General features: G+C 44.9%; 1 protein-coding gene across 1 annotated transcript in view; it reads right to left on the reverse strand.

Annotated features, from left to right (window-relative positions):
- Positions 1–14,313, reverse strand: part of CBX6 (chromobox 6) — a 98,803-nt gene extending 84,490 nt beyond the window's left edge. The window contains exon 1 of the mRNA XM_086963407.1: positions 14,197–14,313. Within this exon, the coding sequence (XP_086819533.1) occupies positions 14,197–14,298 (102 nt within the window). The 5' untranslated portion in view covers positions 14,299–14,313. The remainder of the gene's footprint in view (positions 1–14,196) is intronic.
- Between the last annotated feature and the right edge of the window lie 4,352 nt (positions 14,314–18,665).

Consider the following 18,665-nt stretch of genomic DNA (forward strand, 5'->3'; position numbering starts at 1 on the left):
GTGCCCTTAATTTGAGACGCTGAGGGTTACCTCCATGAACAGACTTGAGAAATAGCACAGGTGTTTGCGGACTACGATCGTGCGACTTACACAGAGGCACCCAGGCATCCACGAAAAATTGCGTGGCCGATAATGAAAGATTCTACACTACATTCAACCCCACCACATTCCTGGATCGTGATCAGCTGATGGCAGTTGAGGAGATCAGGGAGACACGGTCAGCCATGGCTCTGGGAAAAACTCCAGGACCCAATGAATTTCTGATTGAGTTTCTCAAATGATGTTGGCCTCTCCAGCTCCCCAATCTCCTTGCTATTCACGGAGGTGGCGGAAGGGGCGTCGCTTCCCCTGGAGTTGGACACAGCAACTAATGTTGTGATCCCTAAATCAGGCCTGCCATTGGACAGGTGTTCCTCGTACAGGCCTCTCTTTTATCAACGCTGATGTTAAGGTATTAGCAAAAGTCTTGGTTAATGGGCTCATCCTACCCTGCCCTACCTGGTCCACCTTGAATAGTGTGGTTTTATTCCAAACAGAAGCAGATGTCACTGTATCCGATTTTTATTCCAAACAGAAGCAGATGTCACTGTATCCGATGGCTCTATCAGGCTCACCACCTCTGAGGAAGGCATTCAACATGATTAAATGGTCCTTCTTGGCAGCGGTCGTACTGAAGGCAGGGCTTGGACCTCACTTTTGTAGATGTTTGCCTCCTATACGCCAGCCTGGCCACCCAGGTTCGCCTTAACAGGACCTTCTCACCTTTCCCGATTCGTAGAGGCACACACCAAGGCTGTACCCTCTCTCCTCTTTTATTTGCCTTGGCGATTGGACCCTTGGCACGCCTCATCCAATGCAATGCAACGTTCTAGTGCTGCAATGGTCCTGAGATAGGGAACCGGAGGAGTGTATAGCACTATATGTTGAAAATATCTTGGTGTTCTTGGAGAACTCGCAGTCCTCAGGCCCCCACTGTTTGGAAATTCTATGTTTGTACAGGGAGGCCTCTGGGCAATGGAGTAAATAAAGCAGCTATTCCTGGAATACAACTATCCCAATACGCCACATGTCCTTTAAATATTTATGTGTTTATATTTACCGCCCCGTGATTTGGCTAGGAGCCTTAACAGGACCTCACAGGTTGCCAGGATGAACAGGGATTTGCAGCGGTTGGGCTTCCCGCCATTGAATGCCCTGGGAAGAGTGGCCCTTTTAAAAATGATGATCTTGCTTCACTTTTTGTATATTTTTTCAAACTCTCTCCACTGGATCCCTAAGAGGTGGTTCCAGGCACTGGCTTTGAGGGTAGTCACCTTTCTTTGGGCATGAGGTTGTTCCCGAGTGGCCTTTGTCAACGGGCGACACTCCCCACGTGATGGGGGTTTGGGAATGGTAGACCTTTATGGCAACTACTTAGCTGCAAACTAGTTACGATAAATGACTGGCTCAATGGATGGAGGGACGACCCAGATTATCGGGGGGGGAGCACTGGCCTTGCTGAGCCAGGATGGCAACTGGGCTTGCTCTACAGGACTCTAATCCCTTCGGGCCCTTCCTGACTGTACACGAGTGGTGCTGGTTTGCTGGATGGAAGCACTTTGATGTTTTGGCTGGGAGAGCAGACACACCGTGCTAAACCACTGTGGCAGGAGATATGGTTATTTCACACTGCTGGGTTGCAGCGATTTGAGAAGTGGGACAGAATAGGCATTACTCATCTTGGTGATGTCTGGCGACGTGATGGTGTACAAACTTTTCAGGAAATGCAGGCACAATATTCCCTCTCCAGCATGCAATTTCACCAGTACTTGCACTTGCATCCCGCCTTGTTAACTAATGTTCTCCCCGATACACAAGTTCCCAAATTCAAACCCCTTGAGGCCTAGCTCTTAATAGGGAGGTTTGGCAAGGGGGCCATCTCCTGGATTTACCTGACTCATCATTAAGGCTCTTGAACGGTCCCTGGACTGCACAGGAGGTGAGAGGTCGGGGTGAGGATGACGACTGGTGTGAAGCCAGGTTGGCCCCCAGAGAACTGGCTATCATCACACCCCTCCGAATGGTCCAACTTAACTACTTGCATCTTGTGTACATGACTCCTCAGTGGCTTCACCGACCCGGCATGGGCCTCCCAGGCCGGGTGCGCCGTTGTTCCTTAGCCAAGGCTCTCTGGGATTCTCTGCCACAAGATTGACCTTATCCCCAGGGTTGCTTTGTTGGGACTGTTGGAGGAGGTGGGCCGGACAGAGGATGGAACACACTTTTTTTATCAGGGTGCCAAACGAGACACTGCCCTCAAGTGGAAATCCCTGGAGGCCCCATTGGTGGCAGAGTGGAGGAGGGGGGGTAGACTGGTGTGCCCAGAAGGAACTACCTATATACAAGGTGCAGGGTTGCCCCAGCAAACATGAGAAGATCTGGGACAGGTGGTGGGATAATCATGAACTAGATGTGGGAATTTTATGACTGTACTTCTGTATTGCCCCATCTGTGCTATTGAGGGTCATGTTGTACACTGTTGCTAAAATCAATAAAATGTGGTTCTCAAACTACACTGCTCGCAATGAGCTTCCCGGAGGCCTTGCACTCTGTATAGAGTGCCTCCAAAGCAGAGTATAGTATACGGACTGCCCAACAGGCCATGTACTGCACGTAGAAGGTAGTCTTTCTAGTCCTTACACTGTATGTCATCCTTTCAGCCACTGAGAGCTCATAAAACCATACACTAAGCAATCTCATGAAGTTAGAAATTCATAATTGCCTATGCAGTGTTTTTAGTTTCTAAAATTAAGTTATAGACATGTGTCCATATAAATATCGACAGCATTAAAATCACTCGTGAAAAACAGAACTTAGATTTGTTCATATTCCAAAGAAAACATACGAAGGCAATTGCAAGGTCAAAAGGTGGCATAGATTTAGTACGCTCAAGACCCAGTTTCATTGACATTATTCCCAAATAAACAAGTATCCGGCATATATATATATAAAAATATAAACAAACTGGAGTACTATTCACACCAAACATGCCCATGGTTGCCTGCTTGCGAGAGGGTTGGGCACAAAACCTGGGGCTGCATATAAGACCCTCGCCCAACCCCACACTCAGCCGAAGGTTGTACAAGGCGGGAAGATGGCTACTAGTGTGGGGTTGGGCGCAGCGCCTGGCTAGAGGATAGGGTTTGCAGCAAACTCCACAATTTGTATGGTAAACTAACCATGTAACCTGACTGAACCACTCAACAAACGTCCCCATGACACCCCGCACGGAAGCGGGAGAATCTGACAAGAGAGTACTTAACGTTGAAATCCTCGTAACCACACAATATGCAGGGCTGACAAGGAGGATCAGTAGGTGTATCGGACGGTGAGACACCTGAAGTAAATGGATAGATACCGAGGGGGGGTCATTTTTATTAACAGGAACATTTATCCCATTTGAACTGGTAATTAAATATCACTTTGTTTCATGGCTTACAGAGTGTGACTATAGGGTCCACCCCCTTGGAGCATCCCATGTAGAGATCAACTACCTTATTATGAGATCGTTTTTTGGTTTATTCACATTTGCATGCGAGTGAGATCTCACAGATGCAGGTCCAGGTGCAGAGTTCAGTCTGCCGTTAACAAGTAGATGCCCACAACAGTAAGAGGTATCTTTTTCTTATATGTATGTCTGGTGTTTTGTCTGGCTATGAACACATATGCTATTTGTCTAAATTGTATATCGAAATATCGAAATATAGGCTAATACTTCAAACTGGAAACAACAAAAAAGTAAACCTGCAACTACTAGTGGGAATGTAATTTACTGATAATAATAATAATAATAATAATAATAATAATATGGCATTTTATATAACGCGGACAGCTACCTCACGAGGAGGTGTCCCGGCGCTTACAGAACACAGTTAACCAAGAGGACTGAAGTGATGATGCCTAGTGCGGTTGGGTAAAGAGCCAGGTTTTTAGTAGCCGCTTGAAGCAGATTTCAGAGGGTGCTTGCTGAATTGCTGGGGGCAATGTGTTCCACAGTTGCCGAAAAAGTTCGACCCCCCAGTCGCTCCCTTTTCACTCGAGGGGCAGCACGCTGAACGCGGTAGTTGGAACGTAGCGCACGGGCCTGGAAGTATCTCGGGAGCAGAGCTTTCAGGTATTTTGGGCAGGTGCCAAACAGAGATCTGAAGGCCAACGTAAGTGCCTTGAATTTGATTCTGCTGGCAACTGGCAGCCAATGAAGTGATCGAAGATGCGGAGGGACTGAGCGCTTAAAAGGAATTCTCATTAACAGTCTCGCAGCCGCATTTTGGACCAAATGAAGTTTTTGAATTAAGTATTTTGGTAAGCCCAGGTAGCGGCCATTGGCGTAGTCCAGCCTAGATGTCACTGTGGCATGGATTACTGTTTTACGACAGCTCTCTGGTAGCAGTCTCAGAATCTTGCGAAGATTCCTCAGTTTGCTCAAGCAGCAGCCGACTACTTGTTGGATGTGCGTGGTAAAAGACAGACTGTCATCCCACCACACACCCAGATTTTTTGTCGTCAGGCTGGGTGAGGGGGCTTGTCCCATTTCCGCTGGCCACCATAGCTCTGGGGGTGGAGGGAGGCCTTTCCCAAAAAAGATCACTTCCGTTTTATTGGCGTTGAGCTTTAATTTATATGTATTCATCCAACAGGCCACATCTTGGAGACAGCCCTTGAAACTCGAGAAGGACTCCTCCGACACCTCTGAATACAGAAATACCAATTGGGTGTCGTCGGCGTATGAAATTGCCTTAACACCCCAATTGGCAATCAACGTAAAGAGTGGGGCAAGGTAGATGTTAAACAAGAGGGGGCTGAGTGGCGACCCTTGAGGGACGCCACAACTGAGGACTTTGGGTTTTGAAGATACAGATCCCAGCACCACCTTCTGTGTTCTCTGGGACAGATACGAATATATCCATCCCAGTGCCTGTCACGGGTGCCTATCTCAGCCAGTCGCATCAAGAGTCTGGCATGATCAACCGTGTCGAAGGCGGCCGACAGATCCAGGAGTACCAGCATCGCTGAGCTTCCTGAATCCATCGACCACCTTATTGACTCTGCCACCTCAATTAATGCTGTCTCTGTGCTGAAGCCAGGTCGAAAGCCTGATTGCATCTCGTGTAGTATCTTGTTGTCTTCAATGAATTTACTCAGCTGGCGCTGTATTATTTTCTCGAACAATTTTCCCGGTGCTGCTAGCAGGGAGATCGGGCGTAGATTGCTGAGGTCTTTAGGATCCCCATTAGGTTTTTCTTTCAGCGGGAGGAGGGTTGCATGTTTCTAAATGGTCGGGAATACCCCAGAACCGATGGACGTATTCCAGATCTGTTGTAATGTGGGGGCCACAAAATCAGCTATGGTGCTCCAGAGTTTAGGGGGACATGGATCGTCCGGTGAGCCTGATTTGCAGCAATTTAGTTCTAGTCTGACCACCGTCAGGGGTATCGCCTGGAATTGAACTAGGGTTTCACACGCCACCTCTTTGATGGCTAGATCAGTTTTCACTGTTTTTTCCGCTGGCCCAAAGGACTCAGACGTGTTTAATTTTCTGGTCAAAAAACTCTGAGATGTTTTCGCACAGAGTGGTTGGCGGGGGACCTCCCTCTCAATACATATTGGTTTGAAGAAAGACTGTACCACCTTAAAGATCTGTTTGCTCGAATGCTCTGCTTGCTGGATTGAATCCGCGTAAAATTGTTTTTTTGCCTTTCTAATCGCCTTCTGGAATTTTCTGGATGCTTCCTTATATCTAGTTTTTTCTAAGGGCCCGTAATTAGCCCTCCACGGTCTCTCCAGCCTCTTACAGGCTGCTTTCTCTACTCTGAGGTCCTGAGAGAACCAGGGAGCGGAGGGGGAGTCCCGTTTAGATATTGCACGTGAAGCTGGCGCAAAGGAAGATACCATATTCCCAACCCAGTCATTAAGTAGCTGTGCGTCCATATTAGCATTTGAGGTGAGAGGGGATATTCTGAGCCAAAACAGGGCCCATGATATCAGGGACAAGCTTTTTCCATTGTCTCTTCATAAAAGAGCATTTGCTTGAAGCAGGACTATCCGTAGCTATATTTAATGTAAATGGGATCAATGAGTGGTCTGACCAGACTAACGGTAATGTAAGCTCCAGCTCAATGAGGAGTTGTTGCGTTGGGTTGGTAGGAGCGTTCCTTGAATGGCTGCACACAGCCTCAGAGTATGTCTACCTATGTAACATATAGGTTTTCTCATGCTCTCTTCTTCACAGCAAATGTTACAAGAGGTGACTTTATCCATGATTGAAAGGTTTCTGACTTTCTCCATGATTGAAAGGTTTGTAAGTACAAACCTTTATTCATGTTGCCATAGCGGGCATGAGATTATGGTTTCTGGTCCTGACGAAAGCCATATTGACCCTTAGAGGCACTCAGTTGCATGGCTGAAATATGTTGACCACATTGAGGATAATTGGAATCAATATAAATATCAAAAAGATCAATAATGGTTTTTAAATTTAGACCAGGACCCCCATTATTAAAATCACTATGTGTGGGAGGAGTTTGAGCCAATTTTAAAATTGGCTCCCAGAAGCATTTGGCAACTAGAGTGGGAACCCAATGATGAAGCAGGTCACCTAATAGGTTGGTGAGTGAGGGTTCTTAAACACCTTGCCGGTTCCAAGGCACACTCGCCATAAGGATTATGAGAATTCCCATCTTCTAATCTTTGGCTGAGTAGGTAGCGAACTTGTTCTTGTTTGTTATAACAATATTCAAGCAGCACATGGCCAGAGTTGGCAACTTGCGAGGGGGTTGGGCACAAGACCTGGCTGCAGGTCAGACCTCGCCCAACCCCACACCATGCACAGCAGAGGGTTGTGCATGGTGGGGAGACGGCTACCTGTGTGGGGTTGAGTCCAGCGCCTGGCTAGAGGCCAGGATATGCAGAAAACGCAGCGGGGTGGCAACCCACGCAGTATTAGGCACAGGGCCTTTGGCCGTGTGCGGTGGTAGATTGTCGTCGTTACATACGGTCATAAAATATTAGCATACTTTTTTTTATCATTCATTGGTAAAAAAAAAAGGTTAAAGTGACGTCATAGGTAGGTGAAAATGTTAGTTTAAAAACTAAATTTTTACATTAAAAAATACTGAAAATCATCAAGTTATAGTTATTTGGAAAACTATATTCACACCCTCATCATGCAGTACTTATGACCACTCATATTACATCACTGATGACAAGTTCTATGGCATCACGGATGACATGACATGGCATCATTGATGATAACAGTGTGCATGGCGAGGTGTGAGTCATGGTTACTTGAAATAACTTGTAAATCAGATTATATGTATATACACCCACACACACACATATCTTTAGTCCACAACATCTCCCTAAACACTTTATCAAAGGCTTGCTGGAAGCAAAATATAAGTGTAACTTCTCTGCCACTTTACTCAATATCTCTATGCAATTGACCAGAGTAAAGCAGTGATCCACTGTACTAGACTCACTGAAATATCCACCCTGTTGAAATGCAATTATATTGTTGGCTTCTATCCAATCATTCACCACCCCCTAAACATTTTTTACAAAAACCTTGGATATTGTGTCCAAAAGTGAGATGAACCAGTAGTTCACTGGTTCATCTCTGGTCCCTTTCTTATGTAGAGACGTTCTAATACCACTGCCACTAAAGTGGCAGGCATTTTCCAGTTTGTTGCAATATTTTGAAATGTAGGTGCAAGACTGATGCCCAATCAGCCTGGATTCACACTTATAACTGCAGGGGGTACGTTAAAACCCCGTAGGAGAAGCTTTAATTCGGGAGATCAGTTTACTAAGTTTGTTAGAGCTAGCAATTCCTGATCTATCAAACATTCTCCTAATTGTTCATTTGCCTGGTTGAAATTATCTGGATTACATATTCAAATAAGAAACTGGATTTATGTTTGTGCTGATATTACAAAATTTAAACATATTGGGTTTGCTGCAAACCAAGTATTCAGTTATCTATGAAATAATCTGTAATTTCCAGTTATTCAGTTTTTGACTGCTGCACGCAAATTATTTTAATTGGATTCTTGATGCACTACCCCTTAAAGTAAGACATTCTTTTAAATGTAATTAATAACAACAACTTCCAAACTAGTATTAGTCCTTAATTTTCTCTAGTTTCTATCACAACTGAAACTTGTACATAACAAACCAAAAAGCTTAGTCGGATTCCAACGATTATCAATTTTTACAGTGTTATCCAGTTTATACAATAGTAACAATTTAATGTTTTTTTAATATTATTGACAATATATTTAATCAAGTGAGAAAACTCCTTTCAGCTCAGCATCATTAATAGGTATATAATGCAGAGTAGATTACATTTGGTCAATAAATGTATATCAATACAAGTTCAGAGATAGGGGATGTTCGTACATTTAATCCCACTAAAATTACAAGACTAAACATCAAATAAACAGTTTAAAGCTACAAAATAAACAGAGGTGGTGACAATTTATGGTTTCCAAAACTTTAAAATTGGAAATCAAATGACAAATAGTAATCAAGTCAAAGATATAATCCATAGTAAATGTAATGTAAATGTGTTGTATTTGTATAGCGCGAACAGTAACCCGTAAGCATCCCGGCGCTTGTACTCCTACCACAAGGGAACCCCTCCTGGCTTTTCCTTGTGAGGTGTCCACTCCTGGGCATCCCATGGTGAAACCAGGCATCCCTTGTGTATCGGGGGCCGTTGTGGAGACTAAGCAAGCTATTGCCCAGAGTTGCAGCGTGGGGCCCATGCTTAGATTCGGCACTGAGGCGAGAATATCCAGTCAGAGGAATTTAAGCCCGATCCCGCCGAGGCGGGAATCGAACCCTGGTCCCTGGCCAGCACTCTGCATCAAGGTCTGCCGCTCTAACCATTGAGCCACACTTCTCCTCCATACATGAATTAAACCTACCAAAAGAACTTCTGCATCACATGCTTACCCATTGAGTGGCTGTTAAAGCAGAAAATATTATTTTGAATTAATATTTGTCCTAATTGAAGCTTCCTTTGGTAAGAATAAAAAACATCTTTGAATAGTGTTGCAACAATGAGATTAGTGCGAATGCTTCTGTAAGGACAATAGCAGGACAGGATTTAGATTGCCCCCTATTATTGCCAGCACTTTATGGATACTATAATATTTGTTAGCTCCAGCAAAAAACGCAATTACCTACACCCACTACTATTCAAAATGTATGATAAGATCTAATAAGTGATAAAGTATGACATTGTCCACAAAGTTCCTTTTAAATTAATAACCATTTCCCCAATTTTATAAACTTCAAGATTAAATGTGGTAGAGATAAATGTTAGTATTCCATCAGCCAGGACAACAGAGATTTTCTTCTCTTGCTTTTCTGCTTAAGAGTTGTAAACTCATGAACAACAGGATTATGTAATAGGCAAATTTTAATCAAACACTAAATGAAATCGGTTAAAGAGGTTAGACATTTCTACCTGCTGTTGCAAACAAGTTAGACCATAAATGTTCCAAGAAATCAGAAGCATTCTCCCAAATGTCTAGAGTAATTACGAACTGTCTGAGAACACTATAACTCCTGACTAGCACTTGTTATGTAGCTGCAAAGCTCTAGATAGAGCCCGAAGGAGCCAACTAACACAGCTCTGGAACCAAAGTGGTGTGCGAACTCGCAGACAAGCTCTGCTGATTAGCTTCAAGGGAGAAGACATCCAACTAGCCTGTAGACTAGTGCACTTCATGAAAATAGTTAACCTTGCCCTAAATCCAGCGGCTAGTGATTGAACTTGATTTATCGAGATCTGCTTTCGCACTTTAAGACAATTCTTTTTTAATAACTAAGAATACAGCAAATCGTGAAAGGCCTTTTATACAAATGCACAGTACTGTACTAGTCTACATGTTTTTTTTGGGGGGGCTTTCTTCCCTTCTTTTTTTAACTTTTCTACTGCTTTTATCTGCTTTGTAAAACGCTTTGATTATGTATCTCCTTTTTTTATAGAGTAATTGCAAAGACTTTAATTAATCGTGCAATAAAGATTATTATTATTACTACTATTACTCCTAACCAGTCAGCTTGATTTAGGAGAAATTTTTATTTTATAAGTCCTCCCTTTGTTAACTAGATTAGGTGGAATTACTTCTATACCTTCCTGAAACAGTCATTAGAGGGCTCCGAAACCGCAATTCCTACCACTTTCGAGAACAGAGTTATTTTGATTGCCAATAGGTCATTGTAAAATAAAATTCAGACCAGTTTTAGGTCAGTAGTGAACATGGGTTGTTAATGGTGGATTTGAGAAATATCTGTAGAATTTATTGCTGATTAAGTAGTACTAATTTCCTAGGTTTTTGCCTCTACTTCTAAGCTCAAAATAGTTTAGGAACTCAGATACCTGTTCCAAATTCGTTTTTAGTTTGCTTCGACTAATGTCCAGATTATATCCTCAAGAATATGTTGCACAGTGGCATTTGAAGTTTTGTTTTTAGCTACAAGTGGGCTAAGCACTGAAATCATGAGGTGTGGCTCTGGATCAGGTAAAGGTTCTATTAGATCCTCAAGACCCATAAGGAGTGTGCTTTCAGGTGGCTTCTGCCTGCCACCCACGCTTTAACCTCATGCACCAAGAATTAAAGACAAGGCATTAACCTTAATGCAAAATAGTAAAAAGAGAATGTGATACCCAAATAGTGCTATAATTGCTCAAATATACCAGAAAATGTGTGATCAGTTCCAGCTTTTCAGCATTACTAAACTGTGTGATCCTAGGCAAATATTTTATTTTGCCAAGCCCCCTTTTCCTTTATTATCAAACATGAAAGAATCTCCAAACATGAAAGTTCAAGATGTGCACTGTAAAAAAGAGACCTAGTGTTACATATAATGGAATATAATGTTGCTACATCTGTATTAAGAATTCAGGTCACATGTACGGTAACTGACTTGCCTCATCAACGAGGAGGATTTATGGAGCGGTACTTATCACCTGTGAGGGTCTCCAGGCACTAGGTGGGGGCATATTCTGCTGCTCCGAGCTACTTGTTGAAGAACCAGGTTTTGAGTCTCTTTCTGAACTTCGGTAATGTTGGTGCTGACTAAAGACGTAGGGGGAGGTTGTTCCAGAGTTTGGGGGAAAAGTGGGAGAAGATCGGCCACCGCTTCAGATGATTCGAGGGGAGTGGGCGAGGCGGAGCGAATCTGTCTGATGGGCTGGTGGAAGTTCACTCTCTGGTTGAGGTAGGCTGGGCCCACATTGTGGACGGCTTTGTAAGTGTGGGTGAGGAGTTTCAAATGGTAGCGTTTGCCGATGAGGAGCCAGTGCAGTGCTGCGAGCTGGGGGGTCATGTGGGTACGTCTTGGGAGGTCAAGGGCGAGCCTGGCAGCCATGTTCTGTATTGTCTGGAGCCTGTTTTGGAGTTGGGTGTTGATCGCTACATAGAGGGCGTTGCCATAGTCCAGACGGCTGATGAGTGCCTGGGTGATGGCGCTTCTGGTGTTTGTGGGGAACCATTTGAAGGTTTTCTTCAGCATGCAGAGGATGTGGAAACATGATGAGGAGAGGGCATTCACTTGTTTTTTCATGCATAGATTGCTGTCGAGAAGAATGTCTAGATTTTTTGTGTGTTCTGTGGTCTTGGGTGGGGGCCTAGTTTGGTGTGGCCACCATGTGAGGACCCAGGGGGAGACAGTACTCCTAAAGAGGAATACCTGGGTATTTTCTGTTTTAAGTTTAAGGCTTTTGCTATGCTTCCAACTGCCGGTGCTGGTTGTGCAACAATGGAAGCTGGCTTTTATGTTGATAAATTTGTAGGAAAGAGACAGGATGAGTTGGGTGTCATCCGTGTAGGATATGATGTTCATGTTATGAGATCAGGCCAGGGTGGCTGGGGGGAGGAAGGTTTTAAAGAGGGTGGGGCTAAGAGATGAACCACAGAGGATGTCCTTTGGAGCTGAGAATTAGGGTTGAAGGTGGATGCTTTGGGTTCTGCCAGTGAGCCAGGAGGCGATGCATTTGAGGGCATTTCCTTGGATGACCATATGCTGGAGGCCGTGGAGGAGGGTGTAGAGTAATACGGTGTTGAAGGCTGAGGAGAGGTCAAGGAGGGCGAGTGAAGCAGTTTCGCCCTTGTCCATGAGGGCTCTGATGTAGTCTGTGCTGCTATGAGGACAGTTTCCATGCCATGGTTGGCACAGAATCCTGATTTAGAGGGATCCAAGAGGTTGTTAGTTTCAAGATGTTTGGTCAGTTGAGTGTTGATTGCTTTTCCTAGGACTTTGGCTGGGAAAGGTAGTAGCAAGCTGGGTCAGTATTTTTTTTAGGTCTGCTGGGTCCACAGTGGTTTTCTTTTTTTTTTTTTTTTAGAAGCGAGTTGACTTCTGCGTGTTTCTATGCGGTGGGTAGGTAGGCATGGGTGATGGAAGCGTTCAGGATGGGGGTGAGCTCCTTGCTGGTGGAGCTGGTTCCTTCGTTAAACATGTGGTGGGGAAGGGGTCCATTGGAGCTCTGGAGCAGATTGATATCATGAGGGTTACGGTGGTCAGCGTGGTGAAGATTGAGATGGTGGCTGAGTTGTCTTTGTTGGTGTATAGAGGGCTGAGGTATCAAGGGGAGGTTGGGGATCGAAGTATTTATATATTGTTGCAATTTTGTATGGAACAACTGTGCGAGGGAGTCGCAGAGGTCCTGGGAAGGGGTGATACCGTTCTCTGTTGCCGTTGGGTTGGTAAACTCCCTGGCAATGCCAAAGAGTTCCTTGATGTGATTGGAGCTGGCTTTTAGGCGGTTGTTGAGGGAGTCCTTCTAGGCACTCTTTAGTTGGGAGTGGCATTTATGTAGTGCTCTTTTGAGATGTTCCCTGTTGGAGGTGGTCTTATTGGCGCGTCAGGTCCTTTCCGGTTTTGTTTGGGGTTGGCAAGTTAGTCTGTGAACCAATTGGCTCAGTGGGGGGATTTGCGGGGTCCATGGGGCTTGAAGGGGGCAACTTTTATGGCACAATGGGTGATCCCGCGATTGCAGTTTTTGGCAGATTCATCAGGGTTGTGGGAGGGGAGGGGGGTAGTGATGCGCTGAGGGTGTGTGTCCAGAGGTCCTCTGATGCCTTACTCCAGCTCCTGGGGGGTGCTCGAAAGGTTGGTCAGGGGCTTGGAGGTGGAGGAGGTGAAGAAGTGTACTATAGATTGATCGGGCCAGGTGATTTTGCTGGGGTGGCTCTAGGTAATTTGGGTGCTGGCAGAGAAAATGGGGTACAGTGTGTGTGGGTCGGTTACTAGCTAGGAGAGTCTGAGGTTCTCTAGGAGCTCCAGGAGGTTGGCGGTGTTGGGGGTCGGATGGGTCCTCCAGGAGGAAGTTGAGGTCCTCCAGGAAGACTTAATCTTTCGAGTGGATAGCTAGTGGGGAGCCTGGTTATGAACTAATGGCATAGACATGAGGGGGGTAGGGCTGTTTCTAAACTCATGTTAAAAAACTATCACTTAATAAAATGCCTTTCAGTGCAGTAACAATCTGATATACTAAGGTAAAACACTTCTGCATTTTAAATAAATACAGTTTTTATTTTTTTATTTTAAAGAGACTTTATCATAGTTTACAAAAGGTTCGTTTCACGATTTACACACCAAACACTTTTATTGATTAGCTTATGCACAGATTCTTAGACCCAAGCCACATGCTTGGCACGGCTCTCCCTGCTAATTTGCCGGGTCGCCCAGCTCTATTTTTAACTTTGGTTAATGGCTCACAACCACAAATTCCAAAATTGAAAGGCCCGTTTTCTAAAAGACCACGATTGGCTAACTGGCTGAGCGTGTCACATAGAACATAGGGTCTCCAGTCAGCTATGCTTGCACAGACCATCCACCAGGCCCTGCACCGTACACTCCTTCGATGTCTTTACTCTGGCTCTGCACGGACCCCACTCCCATATCCAGCACCATTTCTTCCCCGGTGCTGTCCCTTTTCCTTAACCTCCTAACGCCCTTCGCTGCTATGCCCCCTAACCCTGCACTGGCCCCTCCAATAAGGCAGGCACTGTATTCTCCCCAACACAGATCAGCCCACCACCCCCAAACACCAATCTGTGCAGGCTCTACGACGACTTCAAAATCCCCCCAGCCCAGGGATTGACCTATTATGTTCCCGGTTAGGAGGGTCGGAGGGTTCACCTTGCGCACGCGCCGTTTGATGATGGACTCGGCGGCGAACACCCGCTCCCCAACCGCAGACAGCTCCATCTCTGCAGGAAGGCAACGAATGACACCGCGCATGCGCACCACTGACAGTGCCCACCCCTTCTCAAACCGGGAACACCGAACTCTTGTCACCGCGCGTGCGTCTCTCTGACAGCCCGGACGCGCACGCGCTGTAAGATTTTCTCGTCACGACTGTGCTGGGCTGTCAGCCCGCCCCACGCCATGACCATCCTGTTACTACGCACGCGCGACATCGACGGTCAACCAGTAATCGGCCACGCTACACGAAGAGTTGGCGAACGAAGTAAATAGATGCTTTGACCAAAACAAATGTAATGATCTATATCCATTACTTACAAGTTTTAAGGGTTTCTTTTTATCTGTTACGTTTCTAGGATATTTGAGAGTTGTACGTTTTTAAGTTGACCAGATCCAGGTAGGGTGACCAACTGGCCTGGGTGCAAATTCAGGATGGTGAGTGTAAAAATTAGGACAAAAATTCAGGACAGGGGGTCAAAATTCAGGACTAAACTTCTGGACAAAAGGTACGTTTTACAGACACATCGGAGGAGGTTGCGCAATAGTATGTAAGTAAGTAAATAGACAACCATTTAAGCACTAGTCAAAATACGTTTGTATTAGGTTGAAACAATCGTGAACCTCACGGTTTCTCAGTCAGTATGCACGCAGCTTTGCTCAACTGTGCAGGTCTTTTTGTGGTATTTCATATGATAATAATCTATATATATGGTTACAGCACTGAGTTGTCCAGTCTGATATTTTGTTTACAATTCATGGTCCTGAGCAGGCATGTTTGGTGAGAGAAATGGTCGGGAAGATCTGCTCGTTTAGACATTGTGAAATGTAAAGTGGCAAGCATAAGATGCAGCTAATCCAGATCCAAACATATTCAACCATTTGCAAACCTACCCGTCATGTATCCATCCATCATTTCACTCATCCATCCCTCCATCCATCGTTTTACTCATCCATCCATTATCCATCCATCCACCCTTTCTCCCTATCAATCAGCACACTCATCCATCCACTCTTCCACCCATCAATCCTTTCACTCATCCATCCAGTCATTACCCTTTCACCCATCCAGCCACCCTTTCACATACTCATCCATCCACCCAGTAACTCACCCTTCCACACATTCACCCTTTCAGTCATCCACACATCCATCCTCCCTTTCTCTCTCCATCAACTGTTTCATTTACCCACCCACCCTTCCTTCCATCCACCCAACCATCCATCTAGTCATCCACTCATGAATCCATCCATTGACCCTAACACTCATCCATCATTTCAATCATTCATCCATCTTTTCTCTCATCCATCCACCCTTTCTCTCCTTCACTCATTTATCCAACCTTTGCCCATGCACCCTCCAGTTCATGGACTCATCCATCCTTACATCCACCCTTTCACACACCTGTCCATCCATTCACCCTTTCACTTATCAATTCATCAATCCATTCATCCATCATTTCACTCATCCATCCACCCATTCTTTCGCTCATCATCCATCTATTCACTATTTCTTTCATCCATTCACCCTTTCACTAATCTATCCAACCATCCACCCATCCCTTCACTTACTCTCTCACCCACCTTTTCATATTAATTATGAGCTGAGCCTACGTCTGCAGAGTTGCAGACAGAAGAGACGCATCAGGAACTCACCCCTCGCTGTAGTTCCTAAAGCAAAGGGAGGGGTTCAAGGTGCCCCTACACATAGTCAATCTGAAACCTTGGAAATCATGAGTCATGTATGATGCACAGTGCCAGGACTTGTGTGACTGTGGCATGGTGTTGTTTCCAGGGCTTTAAGTGGGATCACAAAACTGTGGGGTCTCTCCAAAGGGGGTGTTCGATGTAATTAAGGGCGTAGCTTAAGAAACCTATGCTAAAACTCTGTGCTTAGCATACTTTGCCGCCCGACTGGTTTTCCGTTACGTCTGTTATTGCACCCAGATATATATAATAAATCATACCTACAACAAGCCAGGACTGCTGGCTTTGTCAATTGTTGTTAGTTTAATAAAATAAAAAAGCAGAAACATTTGCTTCCTTCAATATAATATTGAAAATGCATCAGTTCTAAAATGATGAGACTGTGAAAGAACTATAACCCTTTTTTAAAGTTCTTTCACCTGCTTATTTTGAGGAACTGGATTCTCGCGTAGCAGCATGGGCGTTTTCCTACATTGCTTCCTTCTGAAAGGATGCCCGAGGCTGGAGGAGGCCCACCACATGCTTTTCATGCCACACAGGCCCATTGTCATTCTGTGTGTGGGAATCAGTCGCATTCAGAATGACAATGGGCGGTATGGGGCTGCTCTTGCGCTCAGAGGAGTGCGAGGCAGCCCCATCAGGGAGTTGAGGATTTAAAGGCCAAAATTACGGACAAAAGGCGTCCGTAAAAGGGATCCTCACGGACAATGGACGTGAGGTCCCAATTACGGACGGTCCGTGAAATTTATGGACGGTTGGTCACCCTAAATCAAGGGTAGGTGCTTGACCGTACAGAACACAAAAAAAGGGATGGATCGAATGCTTGAATTATCTCCTCAGCCGTCTTCTTCACCCCAGTCATTACCAGTGAGCTTAGCACCTGTGGACAGAACCTGCCAAAGTCAAAATACATTGTACATACTGATCTTCCCATCACGCCAATATGGCCGACTTCCTCTTCCTGCAATAGATTATAACAAGCATTACAATGCAATAGGTCTCACATTGTTTTGAGCTATTGGCATTGAAAATGTTGTTGTTTTTATTTCTTTTTTCCCTTTGTGAAGCAAGTAATGGTGTTGTAAATGACAATGTTTTTTACCCCCTGTTGACCCCCGCAAAGCTCATTAGCATGTGCCCGTCATAAAAATGAATATCTAACAATCACATCTTAAACAGTTTGCAACAATTCTATAGTTTCACCGCGGTTCTAAATTGAATTGTAAAATAAAATTGATATTCTCATAATATTAGCACATTGAATGCATTCAAATAAGATGTTATTCTTATATTTCTCAGATCGCTTTGAGGAAATGGGACAGCGTGAATAGCATATGATGGGGGGGGAGGGGGAGGGGGGTGGTCATTAGGAAACCTCCAGTGATCAGACCAACCAATAGGTGAGAAAGAAGGGGGCAGGGCAGAACCATAAAAAGACAGATGTCCGAGGAAATGGGGAGAGCCACAGACAGGACGACTGGAGATAACAAGTAACATTGTGGACTGTCGCCTTCAGGAGGGGAGGAGGGACCCTCGAGGCGGGTGGCTCTCACATTCCATTTCACTATTTTCAGATCATCTGTGCCACCACATGAGAAAAGTAACCATTTTCAGATCCACATTGACCGCACAACAAAGAGTTCAGACCGAAGTACTGGCAGGGCCTCCTTCATGCAACCCGGACCCAACTAATCATGAGGCCAGACATCACCTGTCCTCAGAAAACATCTTAAAACACCCAACTTCAACAAGAAACACACTGTTACATCAACAGCAAAATCAGGCTAATAATGGAAAATATATGGCAATTCTAGAATGTTTTAACATCTAATCTTTTACCCTCCCCACTCACAAGATATGGCAGCCACCCACCAACCACCCAAGCATGTGGCACTTGTTTCAGCCTCGCTGGGCTCATCCTGAGGTGGAGGTGAGATCTTGCACCTTAGGGCGCTCTTTGGAATCTCTACCTTGTCAAACCTCCATACAGTCGCCATGGCCTTCAACAACAAAATCTATGACTGAACGGTGACGCCTATCCTGCGCCTACACTCCACCCTACGAGCTTCGACATCAGGTCCAGCTCAGATCAAACCAACTGTAAAGAGGGGGGGGCGAGTACTGACAGTGCCAACTGAGGAGTCAGACCCAGCAGACTAGACAATCCAAGCTAAGGGGGTTGGAAAGTATCATAATCTGGCACAAAATGTGAACCGCTCACTCGCTTCAGTGGATCGAAGCAAATCTTCCACAGTTCCACAGAAACCCAAAAAGGCATCTTTCATGAGCAATAAAGCAGAGCGACTACGACACTGATCGCCTGGATGGGCCAGAAACACCCAAAGCTCCTATTTTGTCGTTTTTTAATGTAGCGCATGTGGAGATTAAGGGGCAGATGTATCAAGATTCCATTTTGCGATTCCTAAATAGCGATTTTTAAGGAATCACTATTGAGAATTCGCAAAATGGAATGTATTAAAAAAACGCTATTTTTTTGCGATTCCTTAATCTTCCTTATTTGTGAATTCGCATTTTGCGAATTCGCAAATTAGGAATACTTTCCCATGCATTCCTATGGGCCAGGAGGCCCATAGGAATGATTGTGAAGTAATTCTCAAATTGCGAATTCGCAATTTTCTAATCGCAATTTGAGAATTATTTCAAGGGTGCAGGGGTGTCTCAAAAGACATTTGTTACACAAA

The sequence above is a fragment of the Lissotriton vulgaris genome, chromosome 1_1 (genome assembly GCF_964263255.1).
Source record: "Lissotriton vulgaris chromosome 1_1, aLisVul1.2, whole genome shotgun sequence".
NCBI classification, from domain to species: domain Eukaryota; kingdom Metazoa; phylum Chordata; class Amphibia; order Caudata; family Salamandridae; genus Lissotriton; species Lissotriton vulgaris.